The sequence below is a fragment of the Podarcis cretensis genome (assembly GCF_951804945.1).
Source record: "Podarcis cretensis genome assembly, chromosome: 9".
Classification (NCBI taxonomy): domain Eukaryota; kingdom Metazoa; phylum Chordata; class Lepidosauria; order Squamata; family Lacertidae; genus Podarcis; species Podarcis cretensis.
The window spans coordinates 37,928,463-37,947,667 of record NC_137178.1 but is presented as its reverse complement, the minus strand read 5'-3'; the positions used below and the strand labels follow the sequence as shown (position 1 = coordinate 37,947,667).

General features: G+C 41.7%; 1 protein-coding gene across 2 annotated transcripts in view; it reads left to right on the top strand.

Annotated features, from left to right (window-relative positions):
• The window catches only part of FREM3 (FRAS1 related extracellular matrix 3), an 85,503-nt gene that overhangs the window by 25,644 nt on the left and 40,654 nt on the right, over nt 1–19,205 (top strand). For both annotated transcript variants that reach the window (XR_013842110.1, XM_079989469.1), the window contains exons 3-5: nt 6,672–6,818; nt 13,833–14,063; nt 14,936–15,061. Coding sequence is in view for 1 of the 2 variants with exons in the window: in XM_079989469.1 (XP_079845595.1) it covers nt 6,672–6,818; nt 13,833–14,063; nt 14,936–15,061 (504 nt within the window). In the remaining variant the exon portion in view is untranslated. The remainder of the gene's footprint in view (nt 1–6,671; nt 6,819–13,832; nt 14,064–14,935; nt 15,062–19,205) is intronic.

The window sequence follows — 19,205 nt, the reverse complement described above, 5'->3', positions numbered from 1 at the left end:
AGAGTGGCCAGATGAGTAGGAAGCCGAAGAGCAGGAAATGAGCCCAGTATCCTCTCTGGCGTTTTGTTACCTAGCAACTGATAGAACAGAGCCATACCGCCTTCGAACCTAGAGATAACATATCAATTGTGATGTTTCACTGTTGATAGACATGTTTATTAATTTGTCTAATCCACCTGTTTCTGAGCTGCTTAACACAATTGGGTGGCTTTTGCTACACTAGACTTGGCGCTAGTGAGGTCACTGCTCTCAGACTGACCTACCCTGGTGTGCCAACATGGCTGTCAGTGTAGGCAGTGCTGAATTAGATGGGCCACGGGTGTGACTTTGTACACTAACTTTGCTATGTAATGGGGCATCTTTGGATTATCTGTTGTGTGGGTGAGAGGGAAGGCAAAATTATCAGGAAATTGGCCTTGATGGTGTGGTTGTTTCATTCATGCAACACCCTGAATGGGGAGGGCTTGCATCACAAGGACATGGCTCCGCCATGGCTTTGAGTGCATGTAAATGAGGTCTTATTTCTTCTTCTGTGGTGTTTTTGGATGTCTCGACTCTTGAACTACTCAATTCACATTTGCTGCAACTTGTATATTTATCTTACCTGGTGACTTTTACACACACTTCTCTTGAACTTGATGTTTCTGTATTGAATGTGCCTGGTGGAGCACATAGTTCGGCCCCCTTCCTGGCTGTTCATGCCTGGCATTTAACAATAGAAACAGGTGATAGAGTTTGTTTTAAATATGATTATCTTTCGTATAAGAAGGCTGGTCGCCGAAGAATTGATGCTTTTGAATTAAGGTGCTGGAGGAGACTCTTGAGAGTCCCATGGACTGCAAGAAGATGAAACATATCCATTCTTAAGGAAATCAGCCTTGAGTGCTCCCTGGAAGGACAGATTGTGCAGCTGAGGCTCCAGTACTTTGGCCACCTCATGAGAAGACTCCCTGGAAAAGACCCTGATGTTGGGAAAGATTGAGGGCACAAGGAGAAGGGGATGACAGAGGATGAGATGGTTGGACAGTGTTCTCGAAGCTACCAGCATGAGTCTGACCAAACTGCGGGAGGCAGTGGAAGACAGGAGTGCTTGGCGTGCTCTGGTCCACGAAGAGTCGGACACGACTAAATGACTAAACAACAACAATCTTTTGTATCTTGACATGTTTTGTATTTTTCTCCTGTTGAAAATTGTCATGAAAAAGGAAGGCTCTCTGGAGAAAATGGCGGAGAGTTGAAGGTCTTTGTAAAGACCTGACCTTTATTGGGATACTATTGGTCCTCCAGAAGTTGTTGGATTCCAGATCCCATCAGTTGCAGCCTGCAAGGCAGCGGTCAGGGGAGGGCCGCAGGCTCCTCACACTCACTCTTCTCCTGAATCTGGATGGTAGGGTGTAACCTGTTAGGGTCATGACAAATGTCAATGTTGCTGATTGCATAGCTGTATGTCTTAGCAGTGGGGCCACAAGTGGATGGCAGAGAGAAGGCGGAATGGTTCAACACCTACTTTGCCCCAAAAGGAAATCTGTGCTCAACCCAGTGATAACACAATAAATGCTGCAAGGAGGATGCTGCAGCGCAAGATAGGTAAAGAGGTGATGTGTTGTAGAATAATCCAGTTGAAGAAGCTAACAAATCTTGGCTGGATCTAGGCACCTCAAAGAAGCGATTCAGTTAAACGTGTTGCAAACTCATACAGGGAAATCTGGTAGGGAAATTCCACAGCGCCGTCTGGTGTCACGGTGTTATGTCACATATACAACGCATATAAAATGCCTTTTCTTTACCAATCTAGCCGAGTCCCATGTTGCTGGTTGAGAAGGAGCCCCCCTAACACTTTAAGCTTCAGGGCCCAAAAAATGTAAGGCCACCACTTCCTCTGCCTGCTCTTTAAAGATCCTATGTAAAGAGCAGGCAGAGGGATTTTATCTCCCTGTTTTTGCACTAAATACCACTATTACCTTCATTTTATTCACACTTTCCACTAATTTATGTGTTTTTGTAAGCATTGGTTGAAGAGCTACATCACAAAATTCAGATAGGTGTGAATTTCAAAGGATAGCTGTGTTTCAATTTGCATGTTGCTACAGAAACTGCAAGTTTGATATGTTCAACTTTAAATGCATATTGAATTTAACTTCTCATCCATCCCTCATCCAGGCTTAATGTTTTGTGTTAGACATACAAATGAAATTAAGGTAATGTGTGTAGGGGAATTAAAATCATGTAATATACAGATGATATTATGCCTTTCAGATGTCTTGGACTGCAGCTCTCATCACATCTAGAGGCACTAAGTTGGTGAAGTCTGGTATCCAGTTATAGAATTAATAGGAATAAGTCAAAATTATTTTGTTAAGTTATTTTGAATATTAATACCATTGATGAAAACTTGAAAAAGCTTGTGGGAAACTGAAATGTGGAGATCTGGATGTACTTGCTATCTATGTGTTTTCCATATGAAATTTAAAACAGGAAAGGAAAACACTTTGGAATGGGAAAGAAAACACTGTTCAAAGAATTATTGCTTTAAGAGACAGAATGTGCCAAATTGAAACAGAAGACTCAAGAAATGTGTTCAGATATATGAATAAAGCAATATAAGTGATCAGAAAGAATATGGCTGCATTATTATTATTATTATTATTATTATTATTATTATTATTATTATTGTCATCATCAAAATCAGTTTCTAATGAATGCTTTGTAGCATCTTCTGAAAGGCACCAAGTACAACCCTTAAAAAGATAAATGTCTAAAAATGGTGGGGTGGTGGCACAGAGCAACTGACAAGAGACAATAGGGAATATACAGTTTGCGGCCTCCTGTTACACTTTCTGATTTTGTGTTGCTGCAGGCACTGGCTCTCTTCAATCAATTAACTTCTAGGCCTATTGAAAGAAACATTACCTCACTTCATAAAATGGAGGCTTGAAAGCATGAACTCTGTTCATTAACTTAGTTTTCTGTTATCAAAACAAACAATAATTCTTATTTGTGTTTTACAGTGTAGTGCGTGCATAAAGGGGATGTGTTCTGTCAATTATAAATGAATATGTTAAGATATTAACATTTCCCAGTGACACTGAACATAAGACAGCTTTAAATAATGTGACGGATTAGGAGACCCCTAATGTCTGAGCAAAGCTTTTATTGTATATACAGCTATATATAATAGTACATCTGTTGTAATCTTAGTTAAGGGAGGGTATCGGATCTCTGAAATAGATAGGATAGGGCTTCTCACCAGCTAAATTTTGACCAGATAAAATCCAGTACTCTTTTGAAAACTTTAAAATGGCTCCTTTACAGTGCTGCAAAAATATAATATTAGAAATATGATAGGACAGTCAGAATTCAGTGTTATCATCTGCTCTTAACTTTTGAATAATGGCATGTGACTTAATCTGAGTGGCGTTTCATCATTGCATCCATAATTACATCCATTTATACTGATCTGTTTTGTCTTTGAAATAGCAGAAATCCCTGGTATACGTAGATTTCATTTATTTAGGACTCTTCCTAGGTGGGAATCTTCCTGTATGAGAAATAGATTGATGCTTCATCACCTAGACTTTGTGCTGACTTGGGCGAATTAAGGAATTAAGAAAATTGTTACGTAACGAATAGGCTTTAAATTATGGCTTGCAGGAATATTACCTCTCATTGACAAGTCAGTGCTGTGAGTTGAATAGCGTTTGACCCAGGCTTCTGCTAAAGGAAAAGAAGACAATTTTTGCCACTTACCCCTTCCTGCTACAGATCCCCCATCCGCCTCAGCAATGTGTTCCAGAGGGGCTGAGAGACCTTTCAGAGCTGCATGGAGGGTGTTGCACAGCGAAAGGATAGTTAGCTAGAATTGCTTCTCGCCTCCTTTCACAGATTGCTTCCACTAGATCAGGTATAGGGAACCTTTGGCCCTCCACATGTTGCTGAACTAGAACTTCTGTCAGCCCCAGCAAGCATAGCCAAAGATGATGGGAGTTGTAGTTCAGCAAGATTTGGAGGGTCAAAGGTTCGTCAGACCTGCTTTGGATGAAAAGCCATTCTGCAAGCAGAAAGACCGCCTTGCAGTTCTTCTAGTGATCCACTATACTGATGGTAGCTGGCATTTCTAGCATGACTGGAAGTATAAGGGAAAATATGATGGGAAATGTCATCTATTTAACCTGTCCAAATGACACTGAAAGACATGCACAAGGTGTGTGGAATGTTGTCATCTGCACTCTGCTTTGAAAAACAGAAAGGTAGTCTGAAAAGAATAGGCTTCTACAGAGTCAATCAACTTGTATTAGCCAAAAACCATCTGCTGTCCTAAAAATTCCCCTGGTGTGTTTTATTTGTATAGTCACATAGTATTATTACTAGTGGCTACTGTATTTACAAAATGTTAGCTTACCAAAATGTACACTCAACAGTTTTGTAAACTAATCACCTGACATTGTTTCCAATTGAACATGAGAATTTGATCACAGAAGGAATCAGCAAGAACTAAATTTGCCTTACACATAAATAAGAATTAGTTCACATTTCTGATTATGATTTCTTTTCATCAGAGTTCAGAAAGAAAAGTAAAATCAAATTTCTTTCTCTTGAAATCCTCTTTCCATACCTTGACCTCATATAATTTGACCTTTGGGATAGAGAGAAAGACAGCCCTGAAAAATGAGTGCAGTTGTCTTTCCTTTCACGGATGCTCAAGACATCTTGGTCACAAAAGTTCTCTTTTTTGAAAAAGGAAAAAAATTGCAGACAACTTGTCACGGGAATGCAGACAACTTGTCATGAAGAGCTTGCAGCATCTGTCATCCTTAGGAGGAACGTATTAAGCTGACAGAGGCCTTGTGGCTCCATCGTATAAGTCACAGGTGTTATTAACCATAATAGCTCAGTGAAGAGACACATTTAATAAGAGGTATGCCCCTGTCATCTGGGCTAATTTGAGTGTATTTCTACCAGCAATTTCAGCAAGATAACAGCGATTTGCGCAATACAGGGCATTTCTTGTCCTTCCCTTAAAAATTCAAACCTTAAGTATTTTCATGGGATACGTGCAGTTCTTGTTCTTTGCATCCCAAAGGCCAAATAAGGAGTCAGACACAGTAGGTTGGGTTGAACTAAGGGCCAGTTTGTTAAACAACAAGCCATATGAATACCTGCAGATGGAAACCCCTTTAGGTTGGGGAATAAACTGAACCCCAGGCCAAGCCTGCAGCTAACCAACTTGCCTGAAGAAATGGGGAGTATAAACACAAAACACTGCTAAACCTTTTGTTACGTAAATACTATACAGTGGTGCCTCGCAAGACGAAATTAATCCGTTCCGTGAGGCTCTTCGTATAGCAGTTTTTTCGTCTTGCGAAGCAAGCCCATTGACAGCTTAGCGGATTAGTGCTATTAGCGGTTTAGCGGCTTTTAGCGGATCAGCTGTTAAGCGGCTTATCAGCGGATCAGCTGTTAAGCGGCTTATCAGCGGATCAGCTGATAAGCGGCTTAGCGGCTTAGGAAAAGGGGAAAAGGGGGGGGGGAACCCACAGGAACTCGCAAGACATTTCGTCTTGCGAAGCAAGCCCATAGGGAAATTCGTTTTGCGAAGCGCCTCCAAAACGGAAAACCCTTTCGTCTAGCGGGTTTTCCGTCTTGCGAGGCGTTCGTCTTGCGGGGCACCACTGTACTGGTATTGTCCAGGAGGGAGAGAACATGCCAGTTGGGCATGTATCTCTGCCAGGGTCCTACTCGAGTGTAGGGCTGAACTCCTGACAGTAAATACTGGGCGTTACCAGAAATGGGGAGTATGGCAGAGGTGCCTGCCCCTTATCCCAGGTATCACCCTGAAGGAGAGTAGGCACAAACCTCCACTGGCCAGAACAAGCAACTGGTGAGCAAAAGTCTCCTTCATGGCTGAGAAGCAGAAGGTCATACTGAGAGTTGCGGGAGGGGGGGAGTGGGTCTGCTAAGAGAAGGAAAGGGCGTAAAGGTGGCCTTTGGCCTCTAAATAGGGAGTTGGCTCCACTCCCACCACCTTCACGTACGGGGGGGGGGGGCAGTGTGGTGACGCAGAGCGTCCACCAGGAAGCAAACCACAGCACCACAGATCTCGAAGGTGTTCTGCTGCTGAGACTGGCTGGCTGAATGGTATTTCTGAAATTTTCTCTGTTGGAAAAGAATTTGATTTAGAGTATTCAAAGTACTATTCCACCAAGAGTATGATCTCATATTTTAAAGAACATTTCTAAGTCATTGCTGTTCCCCTTCACACACTTCTCAGCTAATTAAGACCTGGCATTGTAAAGTTATTGTTATGGGTTGGGTGGGGAAGGCTTCTAATTCCTGGAACTAGCAATTAATTAATCCAGTTTATTTGTAAGATTTGCCACAAAGGAAATGGATAAGAAGCAAAGCACCCCTCAGATCCAGATAAGGAAAAAATGGTGCTTTTATGAAACCATTATCACAAGCAGTTTTAATTATCTTCTGTTAAACCCAATGATGTGTATTTTTCATTGTTACTAATTAAATGACTGACTGAAAATCCCCTAAAGCCTTAAAAACTAAAAGAATGTTTGTGTGAGATATGTATGAGAGCATGCTTACATTGCATATTTAAAGAATATTGGGCTTCTTGTGCATTATGTATTCTGTACAATGACATTTGTGCCGATGAATTTTAGGAGGAAACAAGTTGAGGAGCCAACCTTTCCGTCTGAACTGGGCTTGGATTTCTCTGGAAAAAGAATATTATGTTGTAGACGAGGAGTCAAGGGTTCTGGAAGTAACACTCAAGCGGAGAGGATATCTGGGGGAGACATCATTTGTTAGTGAGTATACCTTTAATTTGTCCGAATCCAACTTTATTAGAGGAACTGACAAACCATCAAAATATGATTAAAGGGTGGTATAAAATGGTTGAAAATAAACCATACTCTTAATATTTAATCAATGCATTTCTGTACTAAAATGGTCAATTACAGCAATTCTTGCCTTCATTGGTTATCTTTACAGGGTTTTTTTTTTTTTACAGTTTACTACAGCAGAGTGGCTTTCACATGGTTTCAGAACCATGAATGCGCAAGTTTATAAACATGTTCAGGATTGTGGACTGGTCGTATTTGACCTGACTCATGATTTATTGAAAAATTGCTTGTTTACTGTATAGATTTTTAGGATGCATTCATATAATTCCCATTTATTTCATTGGTTACTGTGTACCAAGGCATTACTTGGAACGTTTGAGTACTATTAACTTTTGGTTGTCTGCCCTGTTTTGGGTTCTGTGACCTCTTTAAAAACTATTTTAAAACTGCTGCAGTGAATATTGGCCTTAAGCAGTCATAGTGCACACTGAATGAGAGAGAACGTGGCCAGAAAACTGTTAATGTTGTTTAATGTTTCACAAAAGCCAGTGAACTTTCCCAGCTTCAGCAAAATGCCTTGACTGCCTTTGTTTAACAGTGAACTCTTGTAAGAAACAGAGAAAAGAAAGTCAATAAGAAACACCGAAGTGTCCTTTATCAGATGCTTTTCAGAAGTATTTAGATAAATGTGAAGTGGAACATTCCAGTCGGCCACTGGATAACGCATGGAGACATTTTAAAACACATTCCTCATAAGGCTCAGTGTGCACTGCAATGCTTTCCTGTAAGTAGAGCTGGGCGATACCTGGTTTTCAACATCACAATATATCACCAGTTAAACATTGTGATATTTCAATATATCACAATATCTGAAATAAGGCTGGAACTATGTAGAGGTGAACATGGTAATGTCCTGGCAACTGCTACTACTTAAGGGTCTAACTCTAAAACTGATACATTCCTACTTACCTTTAGCATATTGTTACAACTGTTACATTATAGTACTACAGTACCAATAATAGCGCATTTTCTCTAAAATTAAAGCTGTAGAAGTAATTAGTATCATAGATATCAAAAGTTCCCTAAAAAGTAATTACATTACTAAACAAGAAAGAAAGCAAATTCAGTGTCACACTTTTAGATATTCAAATATAATTCACTATTGAGTCTTAGTTGAATGTATACATCGCACACCAGTTATTTGACTGTTTGTTAATTTTCCTTTTTCAACCAGGACAAAACAGAGAGAATGAAATGGATAAATTTCAACAGAACAAAATATAAACAAAATTTATATTTTTATTGCCAGGAAAATTTGCATTTCTTTTATAAACCAGGCCAAACCAGAAAGAATGAATAAAATTTTACAGAACAAAAATTATTAAATGAAAATTATATTTTTTGCAAGGAAAATTTGCATTTTGACATTCCCTGGAAATAGAGATGCCCTTTGTATTTGAAGAACATTGCCAGCCAGGCTGAACACACTTTCAAATGGCACACTTGACCCTGGGATAGCCAAAAACTTCTTTGCAAGCACCTTCAGCACTGGGAAGGATGCCTCATGTGCCTTCCACCACATCAGAGGGCATTCATCAATGTCCCCTCTTGGCATTGCCATATAGGAGAAAATGGGGAGTATAAGGAGGTTGGGGGAGACACAGAAGAGGCTCAAATGGCAGAGCAGGGTGGGTTTTCCTTTTCTTTTACTCAGAAGCAACTTGCAAGCCAACAAGCATCTCAAGACTGCATTTCTCTCCTGCTTGCGATTGGGTAGGAGAGCGCTGAAGACTCGCAGAGTTAACATGGGGCTGGCAGCATCACATGGGCTGCTTCTACCCTGAAAGAAAGGCACACACAACAAACACTGGGTGTTTCCCCCCTTTTATTAATATAAAAGATCATTAAGTTCGCAGATGATACAACGGTGGTTGGTTTAATTACGGCTGGAGAGGGGGAGACGGCCTATAGGAAGGAAGTTGAGCAGTTGGGGGAGTGGTGCAGGAAAAACAACTTACTGCTTAACTTAAAGAAAACAAAAGAGATCATTGTGGATTTTAGGAAATGTAAATTGAATATTCAGCCACTTATTATTGAGGGGAAGTGCGTGGAACAGGTCTCAGTGTTTCGTTTTCTGGGAATGGAGTTGAGAGACGACCTAACCTGGGGAGAGAACAGCAAAGACCTGGTGAAGAGAGCACAGCAGAGGTTATATTTTCTGAGAATCCTCCGGAAAAACAATCTCTCAAAGGACCTGTTGATGGCATTCTACCATTGCACTGTGGAGAGCGTACTAACTTACGGTCTGTGCGTGTGGTTTGGGAGCTGCACGGCCAGGGAAAAAACAATGCTACTATCCAGGGTTGTAAAGACTGCAGAGAGAATTATTGGGTGCACTCTTTCCACCTTAGATCAAATCTATGCTGCCAGGTGCCATAAGAAAGCGGCAGAGATAGCACATGATAGTACGCACCCCGGAAATGATCTCTTTCAGCTTCTGCCTTCTGGAAGAAGGTATAGGGTTATAAAGGCCAGGACTAGCCGCCTGAAAAACAGTTGCTACACTAATGCAATTCTGGTTCTAAATGCAGCATAAGGGGTCTCTGTAGTATAGTGTATTTTAAAATGGGGTTTTAGAGTTTTTAGGGGTTTTTGAATGTTTTATGTAGTTTTTATGTAGTTTTATGTAGTTTCGTGGTAGTTTTATGTAGTTTTTATGTAGTTTTTCAATTTCATTGTTCCGCAAGGGACAATGACAATAAAGATATCGTATCGTATCGTATCGTATTCTGAAGCAACTTGCAAGCCACAATCACACAGAGAGAGGGACAGACAGAGAGAGAGAGAGAGAGTGTGAAGCAGGGAAGGAGAATCATGGAGCGAGGAAGGAAGCAATTTGGAAGGGAAAGAGTTAACACAGAGATAGAGAGCACATGCAAGCAAAGCATTGCAGAGCAGATTGAGCTAAATAAACATTGGAACACACATGCAGAGAAAAAGAGAAGCAGGGAAGGAGAATTGGGGCTCCTTCACGGAGCAAGGAAGGAAGCAACTTGGAAGGGAAAGAGTTGAGAGAGCGTGCAAGTGAAGCACTGCAGGGCAGACTGAGCTAAAGAAACATGGGGCTCAAGAAGCCTCTCAGCACAGACCCCTGCACCTCCAGGAAAGTTCCTTGCCATAGTGCCATGGCTCCAAGCAAAGCATCAGCTGGGCACACCAACAGAGGGGGGAGAGGGAGTCAGGGAAACACAACCCCCCCAAGCAGTACAGTTTTAACAAGGGGCCGGCTGCCCTTACAAAAAACGAAGTGTCGGCTGAGTTTTTTGCTGCTGTTGGCTGCTGCTTCACAAAAACAAATGCACCACACACACACACACACACACACACCAATGACAGGGGGGAGGGAGACACACCCACAGGCGGTACACACATGCAGATGGAGGGGGGAATGACGGAAGAGGGTCAAATGCTAAAGCAAGGTGTCTATTTTTTACTAGCCCCAGTTTATGTCTTTACTAGCAAAGGGCTCCAGAAGTCAAAAACTGCAGGCTTTCCCTAAGCCAACTACCAGCCTGGCACCTTTAAGCAAGAGCCTTGGGGGAAGAAGTCCCTGCTTTCCGGCTGGGTGGCCAAAGCTAACCTTTCTGAAAGCTCTGTTTGGCAATAACTACTTGGCGATATTTAAGTCAGCCTGCTGTAGTGGTGATTTGCTTTTCCTGCAGGAGACCCGGGAAGGTTGAGGCTGACAGTGACTGTTAACCGGTTCTCAAAGCTCTGGCGATATCTGCTGCACAATTTTTGAATCTACTTGCTGTAGTTACCGTATTTTTTGCTCTGTAAGACGCACCAGACCACAAGACGCACCTAGTTTTTGGAGGAGGAAAACAAGAAAAAAAATATTCTGAATCTCAGAAGCCAGAACAGCAAGAGGGATCGCTACGCAGTGAAAGCAGCAATCCCTCTTGCTGTTCTGGCTTCTGGGATAGCTGCGCAGCCTGCATTCGCTCCATAACACACACACACATTTCCCCTTACTTTTTAGTAACGGTAATTTGTAGTGTTTTACTGCTGCTTCAGGAGACTGAAGGGTGAGACTCACAGTGACTGCTAACCGGTTCTCAAAGCTGTTTGTTGATATCTGCTGGGCGATATTTGAGTCAGCCTGCTGTAGTGATTTGTAGCTATTTCTTGTTGCTGCAGGAGGCAGGAAAGAGCTGTCAGAGGTAGAGTTAGCAAGAGCTGCACACACAGGAAGAAGCATCGGCTTCCTGGCTTTTCCAATATTGTGATTTTTTAAATACCCCCACAATATGTGATTAATTGCAAAGTCATTTTTTAAAAAACCAGTTATCATGATTTGATCTAAAACCCAATATCAGACAATATATCCATTTATAGCACAGCCCTAGTAAAGGTAAAGGGACCCCTGAAGGTTAGGTCCAGTTATGGCTGACTCTGGGGTTGCGGCGCTCATCTCGCTTTATTGGCCGAGGGAGCCAGCGTACAGCTTCCGGGTCATGTGACCAGCATGACTAAGCTGCTTCTGGCGAAACAGAGCAGCGCACAGAAACGCCGTTTACCTTCCTGCCGGAGCGGTACCTGTTTATCTACTTGCACTTGACGTGCTTTTGAACTGCTAGGTTAGCAGGAGCAGGGACCGAGCAACAGGAGCTCACCCCGTCGCAGGGATTCGAACTGTGACCTTCTGATCAGCAAGCCCTAGGCTCTATGGTTTAGACCACAGCACCACCCGCATCCCTAAGCACAGCCCTTCCTATAAGTATATGCGTAGACATGCCTTCGGTGACATAAATTGTAGAAAATATATTGGTTTCAGTTGCAGTAAAGACTCTATGACACAGTCTGTTGAAGAACAGAGGTATCCCATTTTACACACACATTTCTTGCGCAATACAGCAGATTTGAGTAATCATTTATGGGTTCATTGCTTCTAGAAAAAAAATCTGCTTCCATGTCCATTAACTAGGACAGTTGATGGGATGGAATTTGGGGCAGTATCCTAGCATACAGTTCTTTTCTGCCATTTTCATGGGTGAACCGATGCGAACATGCACAAGAAAGAGTGGCGGCAACATGTCAGATGACACCTGCTGTTGTGTCACACCACACTCACTGGTGTGAATGAAAAGTAGAGTGACATGGTGGTAGATTGCTGAAAAAGCAATTACAGTTCTGTAACATAGCAGGATAATATAGTGTGAAAGAAATGTTAGAAACTGGGCCAGTAGTGCTAGCATTATAACCAGGAATACTAACACAATAATCCCCATATCTGAATGTATCCTAAGTCAGGAAAGAACACATGGCCAGATCTCCCTTTTTTTCTTCCATCATTTTGACACTTAAAAAACAACTATTAGCTGATCAGGTATTTAAGAGCAAACCTGGTAGAGCAGGTTTAATGCTGACTTAGGCTTTCCTAATTATATCAAGCATTTCTAATTAGGTCTGGAGTGTAAGAACTGGAAGTCCTAAAGTGGAAATTGTTTTCACACTTCATAGCTTTCAGAAGTTTCTTGTAGGCTATCAGGTTCTCCCAGACCTGGGCGAGGGATTCAGCTTGACAAAGGTTCATTATTCTCTGACAGAGAGGTAAAGTTTCCTTACTGATGGTGTCAAACCATAAATTAAATTAAATAGTTCGCTTATTTAAGCTGAACTAGAGTAGAAATGTTAGACCTTAAGAAATTCAAAATCTAACTTCATAGACATTAAACTGCACCCACTTTTTTCTCCGTTTAAAATGATAGACAACAGTAAAATCACACTTTTGCAGCTGAAATTTTAAAAGCTGTCAAGGACATAAGCAGTATCTTAAATGTGTTGGTAGAATTGTGTATGGCACCCTCTCACTTTTTTAAAAAAGAAAGAAATCAGCTTCAGCCATTTGATTCTAATATGGATTTTAAGGCATCATGCATACAACTTATTAATACATTCAGTAAGTAACAGAACTAGTTATTTAGGTCCATATTAAAATATCACCAAACTGAGGCATCACCAGTATTGCAGCAATAGCATTAAGAGCCACAGAATTGTCAGGTTCTCTTTGGGCGATCAAATCAGTAACATTAAGCTACAGCTGCAGTCAGTCTTCAGTTTTCTAAGCAGAAAAGGTCTGTGTTTGTGTAAAAACATGTATTTACACATACCCATAGCCTCCCAATTGGGGCATAAAAATGAACCAAGATTTTATATTCTCAAAAATGAGAGAACATACGTTTTTATTTTTTGTGCCTGTAGACTAGGATGCATCTTACAATCTGTCTTGCACCCTGAGAGGGAAATGCAATTTTGTCTGCAAATCTCCTCCAGCATTCCGTCTCAAGGTTGTTACTTTGCATACTTGGGTAACAACTAATACCACTTCCAGCTTTTCCTCCATCTCCATTTTGTCTATGCTGAAGTCTTACACGGTTGTTTAAAATCTTCTTTAGCTTGTCATTGTAATAATTGTTTGCCTTGTCTTAAATTATTTTATTTTATGAGCAGACCTATGGATAAGTACTTTTTTGTTGTTGATCCTGATGAAGATACTGCTCTGATGGGGATTTTGATGTACATTATTATTATTGCTTCTCACAAAGAAAGATGGGCCAGCTAGAAAAATTACTGGATGAAGTGAAGATCAAGGCAAAGACAAATCTGTTCCCTGCTCACCATCTTTCCTTCCTCATCGCCCATTCCAGATTTCTGTTTACTCACCTGTATGTCTCTTTTGGCTGTTAAATGATACAACAGGTTGCCGCGGGCTACAGAATGATCCCATAGGCTTTCTGTCCGCACTATCTTTTCTTGGACAGGGATATTGGTATATATGGTATATATGTGTATATGACAGTTTTCTGAAATTTCAAGAATGGATTCTTTTTTTCTTGAAGTGGCTCCTCTTGGGGAGTAGAAAAAGTGAGTATTTTCTTATCCCTTTATTGTTATTTCTTCCAAATATTCCTTCAGGCATTGGGACTAGAGACGGAACAGCAGAAAAGGATAAAGATTTCAAAGGAAAAGCCCAGAAACAGGTTCAGTTCAACCCAGGGCAGACAGCGGCTACCTGGAAAGTAAGAATAATAGTGGACAATGAATATGAGGAATCAGAGCTATTCCAGATTGTTTTGTCAGATCCAGTTATGGCTGCCCTGGAATTTCCGGAACGGGCAACGGTGGAAATTGTGGATCCAGGTGATGGTATGTTGTTTTTTTCCTACTTTTTATTCCTCCTTTAATTTTCCTTCCATATAAAGGCACTCCAATCCTGTCCCCATGGAATGGAATTCAGAATTGGATGACAATGGATGGAAAACAATTGTCCCCTTCTGTTTGCAGAAGGGTTTTTGATGCAGCGGATGCCTCCACTAATGGATGGTGGGGGGAGGCACTTTTTGCCAATTCTCATTTCACTCTTCACCCACAGCCTCTTCCACTCCTGAGAACTTGTTCCAGAGGGTTTTGGGGACCCTTCAGAGCAGCATGGAAAGTGGTGTGGGAAACCATAGGGAGGGGATCGGTAATGGAACTCCTCGCTCCCTTTCTATTAGTAGAGACTTCCTGCTCAATCATACACTGTTCCATCAACGGAAGGATAGTAGTAGTAACAACAACAACAACTTATTACTTATATCCCGTCCATCTGGCCAGGCTTCCCCAGCCACTCTGGGCAGCTCCCAACAGAATATTAAAAACATGATAAAACATCAAATATTAAAGACTTCCCTAAACAGGGCTGCCTTCAGATGTCTTCTAAAAGTCAAATAGTTTATTTCCTTGACATCTGGTGGGAGGGTGTTCCACAGGGCGGGTGCCACTACCGTGAAGGCCCTCTGCCTTGTTCCCTGTAACCTCACTTCTCACAATGAAGGAACCGGCAGAAGGCCCTCTGAGCTGGACCTCAGTGTCCGGGCTGGACGATGGTGGTGGAGACGCTCCTTCAGGTATACTATTTGCGTAAGAATACAATTGAATACTACCCAGTATAGACAGTAATGCCATCTACCTTAAATTATTTTACTTAATATTTGTTTGAACTCTCTCTCTGTTTATACCATTCCACTCTTTTCCAGAATCTACTGTGTACATTCCTGGGCCAGAGTATAGAATAGAAGAAGATATTGGTGAGCTGCTAATTCCTGTCAGGAGATCTGGAGATGCCAGCCATGAATTAATGGTCATTTGTTCCACACATCAAGGTAAGGTGTTCCTTGCTACATTAGGCCTGCTGTTAGCGGTTTTCAGGGAGTGGCCTGCCCATAAGGCAAAGTGAAGCAGCTGCCTCAGGCAGCAGAAGCTAAAGAGGCAGTGCCCCTGTGGGCTCCACAGCGCCTCCATAACTGGTGGAGAAGCAGCGTCTGCAGTGGTGCCAAAAGATCTCATTAGATCTTTCTGGAAATCGCCAGCACAGGTAAGGGATGCTTTGGCAGTGTGGGGCAGTACAGCGGCACACTCCCATTTTGCCTTAGGCGTTGAAACATGACACACTGCCACTGACTGTCGTAGTGCCTCTACAGCCTAGGAATGACTTGTGACGTATTTGCATCATACAGCAGAATTTGCAATATGCGTGGCATATATTCATCCTGGAATATAGTTAAAGCAGATACAAACATACATTAAGTGACTGGGCAGATTTGCTCTAAAATATTATTTTATTTTCATTTGCTAGGAAATGCGATCCAGTTAAACCAACTTTTTTTCCTTTTGTGTACAGGTTTTGTGGCAAACAGGTTAATCGGATCATAACAAAAACATAGTATCAGATACCTAATGAGATAATTTATGTGGCAATATTAGGTAAATACATTAGGTTTCAGGTTTCCTTAAAATATTCAGATCAAATATCTTAGGTGCTTAATTTTTAAAAAATGTTTTACTACTTGTTATTGCAGCCCTGGACCCCTTTATGAGGAAAGGTGGGATAATAATTTAATAAAAAAATAAATTCCTACAAGAATTTATTCCCACAAGAATTTAAAGAAAAAAGGGAGCCAGTGTGGTGTAGTGGTTAAGAGCGGTGGACTCGTAATCTGGTGAACTGGGTTCGATTCCCTGCTCCTCCACCTGCAGCTGCTCGGTGACCTTGGGCCAATCACACTTCTCTGAAGTCTCTCAGCCCCACTCACCTCACAGAGTGTTTGTTGTGGGGGAGGAAGGGAAAGGAGAATGTTAGCCGCTTTGAGACTCCTTTGGGTAGTGATAAAAGGTAAAGGTAAAGGTACCCCTGCCCGTACGGGCCAGTCTTGACAGACTCTGGGGTTGTGCGCCCATCTCACTTAAGAGGCCAGGGGCCAGCGCTGTCCGGAGACACTTCCGGGTCACGTGGCCAGCGTGACATCGCTGCTCTGGCGAGCCAGAGCCGCACACGGAAACGCCGTTTACCTACCCGCTGGTAAGCGGTCCCTATTTATCTACTTGCACCCGGAGGTGCTTTCGAACTGCTAGGTTGGCAGGCGCTGGGACCGAGCAGCGGGAGCGCACCCCGCCGCAGGGATTCAAACCGCCGACCTTTCGATCGGCAAGCCCTAGGCGCTGAGGCTTTAACCCACAGCGCCACCTGCGTCCCTTCTGGGTAGTGATAAAGCGGGATATCAAATCCAATTATCTGTATATTTCACTCAAACTGCAGTCCTGCACTTGCTTAAGGCCCACAGAACTCCGTGGGATTTACTGCTGAGATAATAGTTTGGTCATGGGCTCAGCTACTCATGTAAAATGACTTATAAAATAATTATTTTGAAAATGAACTGCTACATGCTAAATACAAGTGATATAAAATATATGCAGAAACTTATGCTGGGTGTTCAAGTATAATATTCTTTGGATATTCGTTATGGGGTTTTTTTGTTCCACTTATTCATATCTTTGTGGGAGAGCTGGTGGAAAATATATGCTAGGTGATTTTTTTTTTTTAATTCCTAGTTTCCTTATTAGGAAGCACTCCCTTTTTGCATGGTGCACGTGCTGAAAGATTTATGCCCCATGGGTTAGACAGCTAGTCAAGTTGTTTCGGTGAAGCATGACAGCTGTTGGTCAGTTTCAGATGTTAAGTATGCTAGCACAGCTGTGGGATGTAATAGGAAGATGAAAGCATTTTAAAAAACAGGTCCATAGCCACTTTTTACAGAGATTAGATTGCTTTGCCATTGCAGACTTTTATGCTGGGGTTGCTTGGTGGCCTTTATAGAGATAGTGCTGAGAGTGTAAGCTTGCTGATTGATAGCAGGTCATGCAGGCTGCAGTCGTATGCACACTTAGCGAGTAAATCCTGTTAAACTCAGTGAGGCTTACTTAGGAGTAGACAGACAGGATTGCATTGGAGGTCTCCTTTTTATATTGCAATTTCTCTTGAAAAGCACAGTAGATTTCTAAACGGTCACCGTGAGAGGAACTTGAAGGTCTGGACAGCTCTTTGTCGGGTCAAGACCCTTCCGAAGGGTTACAAGAAGTTTTGTAAGGTTAAAACTACTACTTATTAATTATAGCTAATTTAATATTTATGAGATTTAATAGTATTAAGAAATATAGGAGAATGCAGTATTTAGAGAATAGGTTTGAACGCCTTCAGTCGGGGAGGAAGGAAGTCACAGGCTTAAGCAGCCAAAAGTTTTATTTACTTTTGTGTATTAGATGTTATGTATGGAAATATATGTAAAAAAAAAAAATTAATTATAAAAAAGACTCTTCCGAAACATATTGGAAGGGTTGTGCTGTCCCCCCCACCCCACCCCACCCCACCCGGCACGAATTATGGATTCTGTGAATGGAATGCAGTCAAAAAAGGAGTGGATCTTTTTATATGCTGTGTATATTGAGCTTGCATTACTTCTCTATAAATATCAGGATGACCCATTTAAGAATTTGTAACTGGGACTTTGAGACCAGTTCAAACTAGAGAAGTTGCACTTGAGTCAATGGCACTTAATTCCAAGTACGCCTAAACTCATGTGCTTAGAAGTAATCTGCATTTATGTCTGAGCAAACGGGCACTGGGCTGTACTATCTGTGGGGCTGTATTCAACAGAGCTGTTCCATTCATGCAAGGACTTCTGCTTGTGCAATGGAATATCCCTTCTTCCATTGAGCACCCCTCCCCCCCCCCGAATCTGTTGTTTGGGTGCCCCCAGCCCTCAAGAGCAGATGTAGGGGGAGGTGTAAGGACAGGAGTCTGTGAAAGTGGAAGTCTTTGCACTAACAGGATGAGTTTGTTGGAGGCAATACAACCCAGTATTTTTATTAATCTATTTTCTATATATACTGTCTAATAATGAAAGTTATTTGGTTTTCTAACAGTGGAACAACTTGCATAAAAGTTAAAAGCATGAAACCTAAATATAGCATAAAACAGCAGTACATGATAAAACCAACAGGACAGAGCTAATATCAGCAACAACCAAGTTTGGTTTTTAAGTGCCTTAGTCTAAATTCTGTTTTAATTGAAAAGAAAACCCGCTGCTGCAGATAAATTCCTTTCTTTGTATATTTGCCCTTTCTAGAGATAACCATTCTTCTTTACATTCCTGCCATTTCTTGCCCAACATTTTGTGCTCCCCAAATGCAAAAGATAAAAAATATGCCTCCACATAAGATTTGGGAATGAGGGTGGTTGAGGAATGGGATTTTTTTAAAGTACGTGCTGCTCTTCAACAGATTGTAGGGAAAGCATCTTAGTTTATATGAGGCAGCTTCCTGGCCCCCACACCAAAGATAAGGGCTAACTTCAAGATTAGGATTTGCTAATGGCCACATTCTCTTACAGTGAGCCAACGGGGGCAGGGTGGGTAGGGGAGACCAGATGAAGAACCTTCCATTGGAGCTCAGAGAAAAGCAAACATTTCTTTTATTATTGTAACAGAATTATATTTATGTCACATCTATAATGAGGCTTGAAGTTTCTCCCCTCATTGTCAGTATAAGAAGCATTTGAAGTCTGTGCCACAGTGGCGCATTTAATTCCCTTGTACCCCATTGAAAACTGCCTCGTGACACTTGAGAGAAAACAGCTTCTCATGTAGTGCAGGGGAGCTTCTACTTAAAAATAAACAAAAATGTGTCTGTGAGAGAGTACACCTAAGATGCCTTTGTCACCTAGGGTTTTTGTATATGGCAGAAGTGATGTTAGCTTCATTCTCACTGAGAATGAAAACTTGTATCTTGGCTCTGCCACTTCAGATTCCAAGTGGGAGCTCAAATGATAGAATGTTCTTCCATGATTTCCACACATGTGCCCACCCTGCCCAAATACTGTGAGTGGTATTGAACTAAATAATTCCAAAAGCAGAATGGATTCAGCTTATGCAAGGTAATTATCTCCTGCCATCACACATGTTGTCCCTCCCA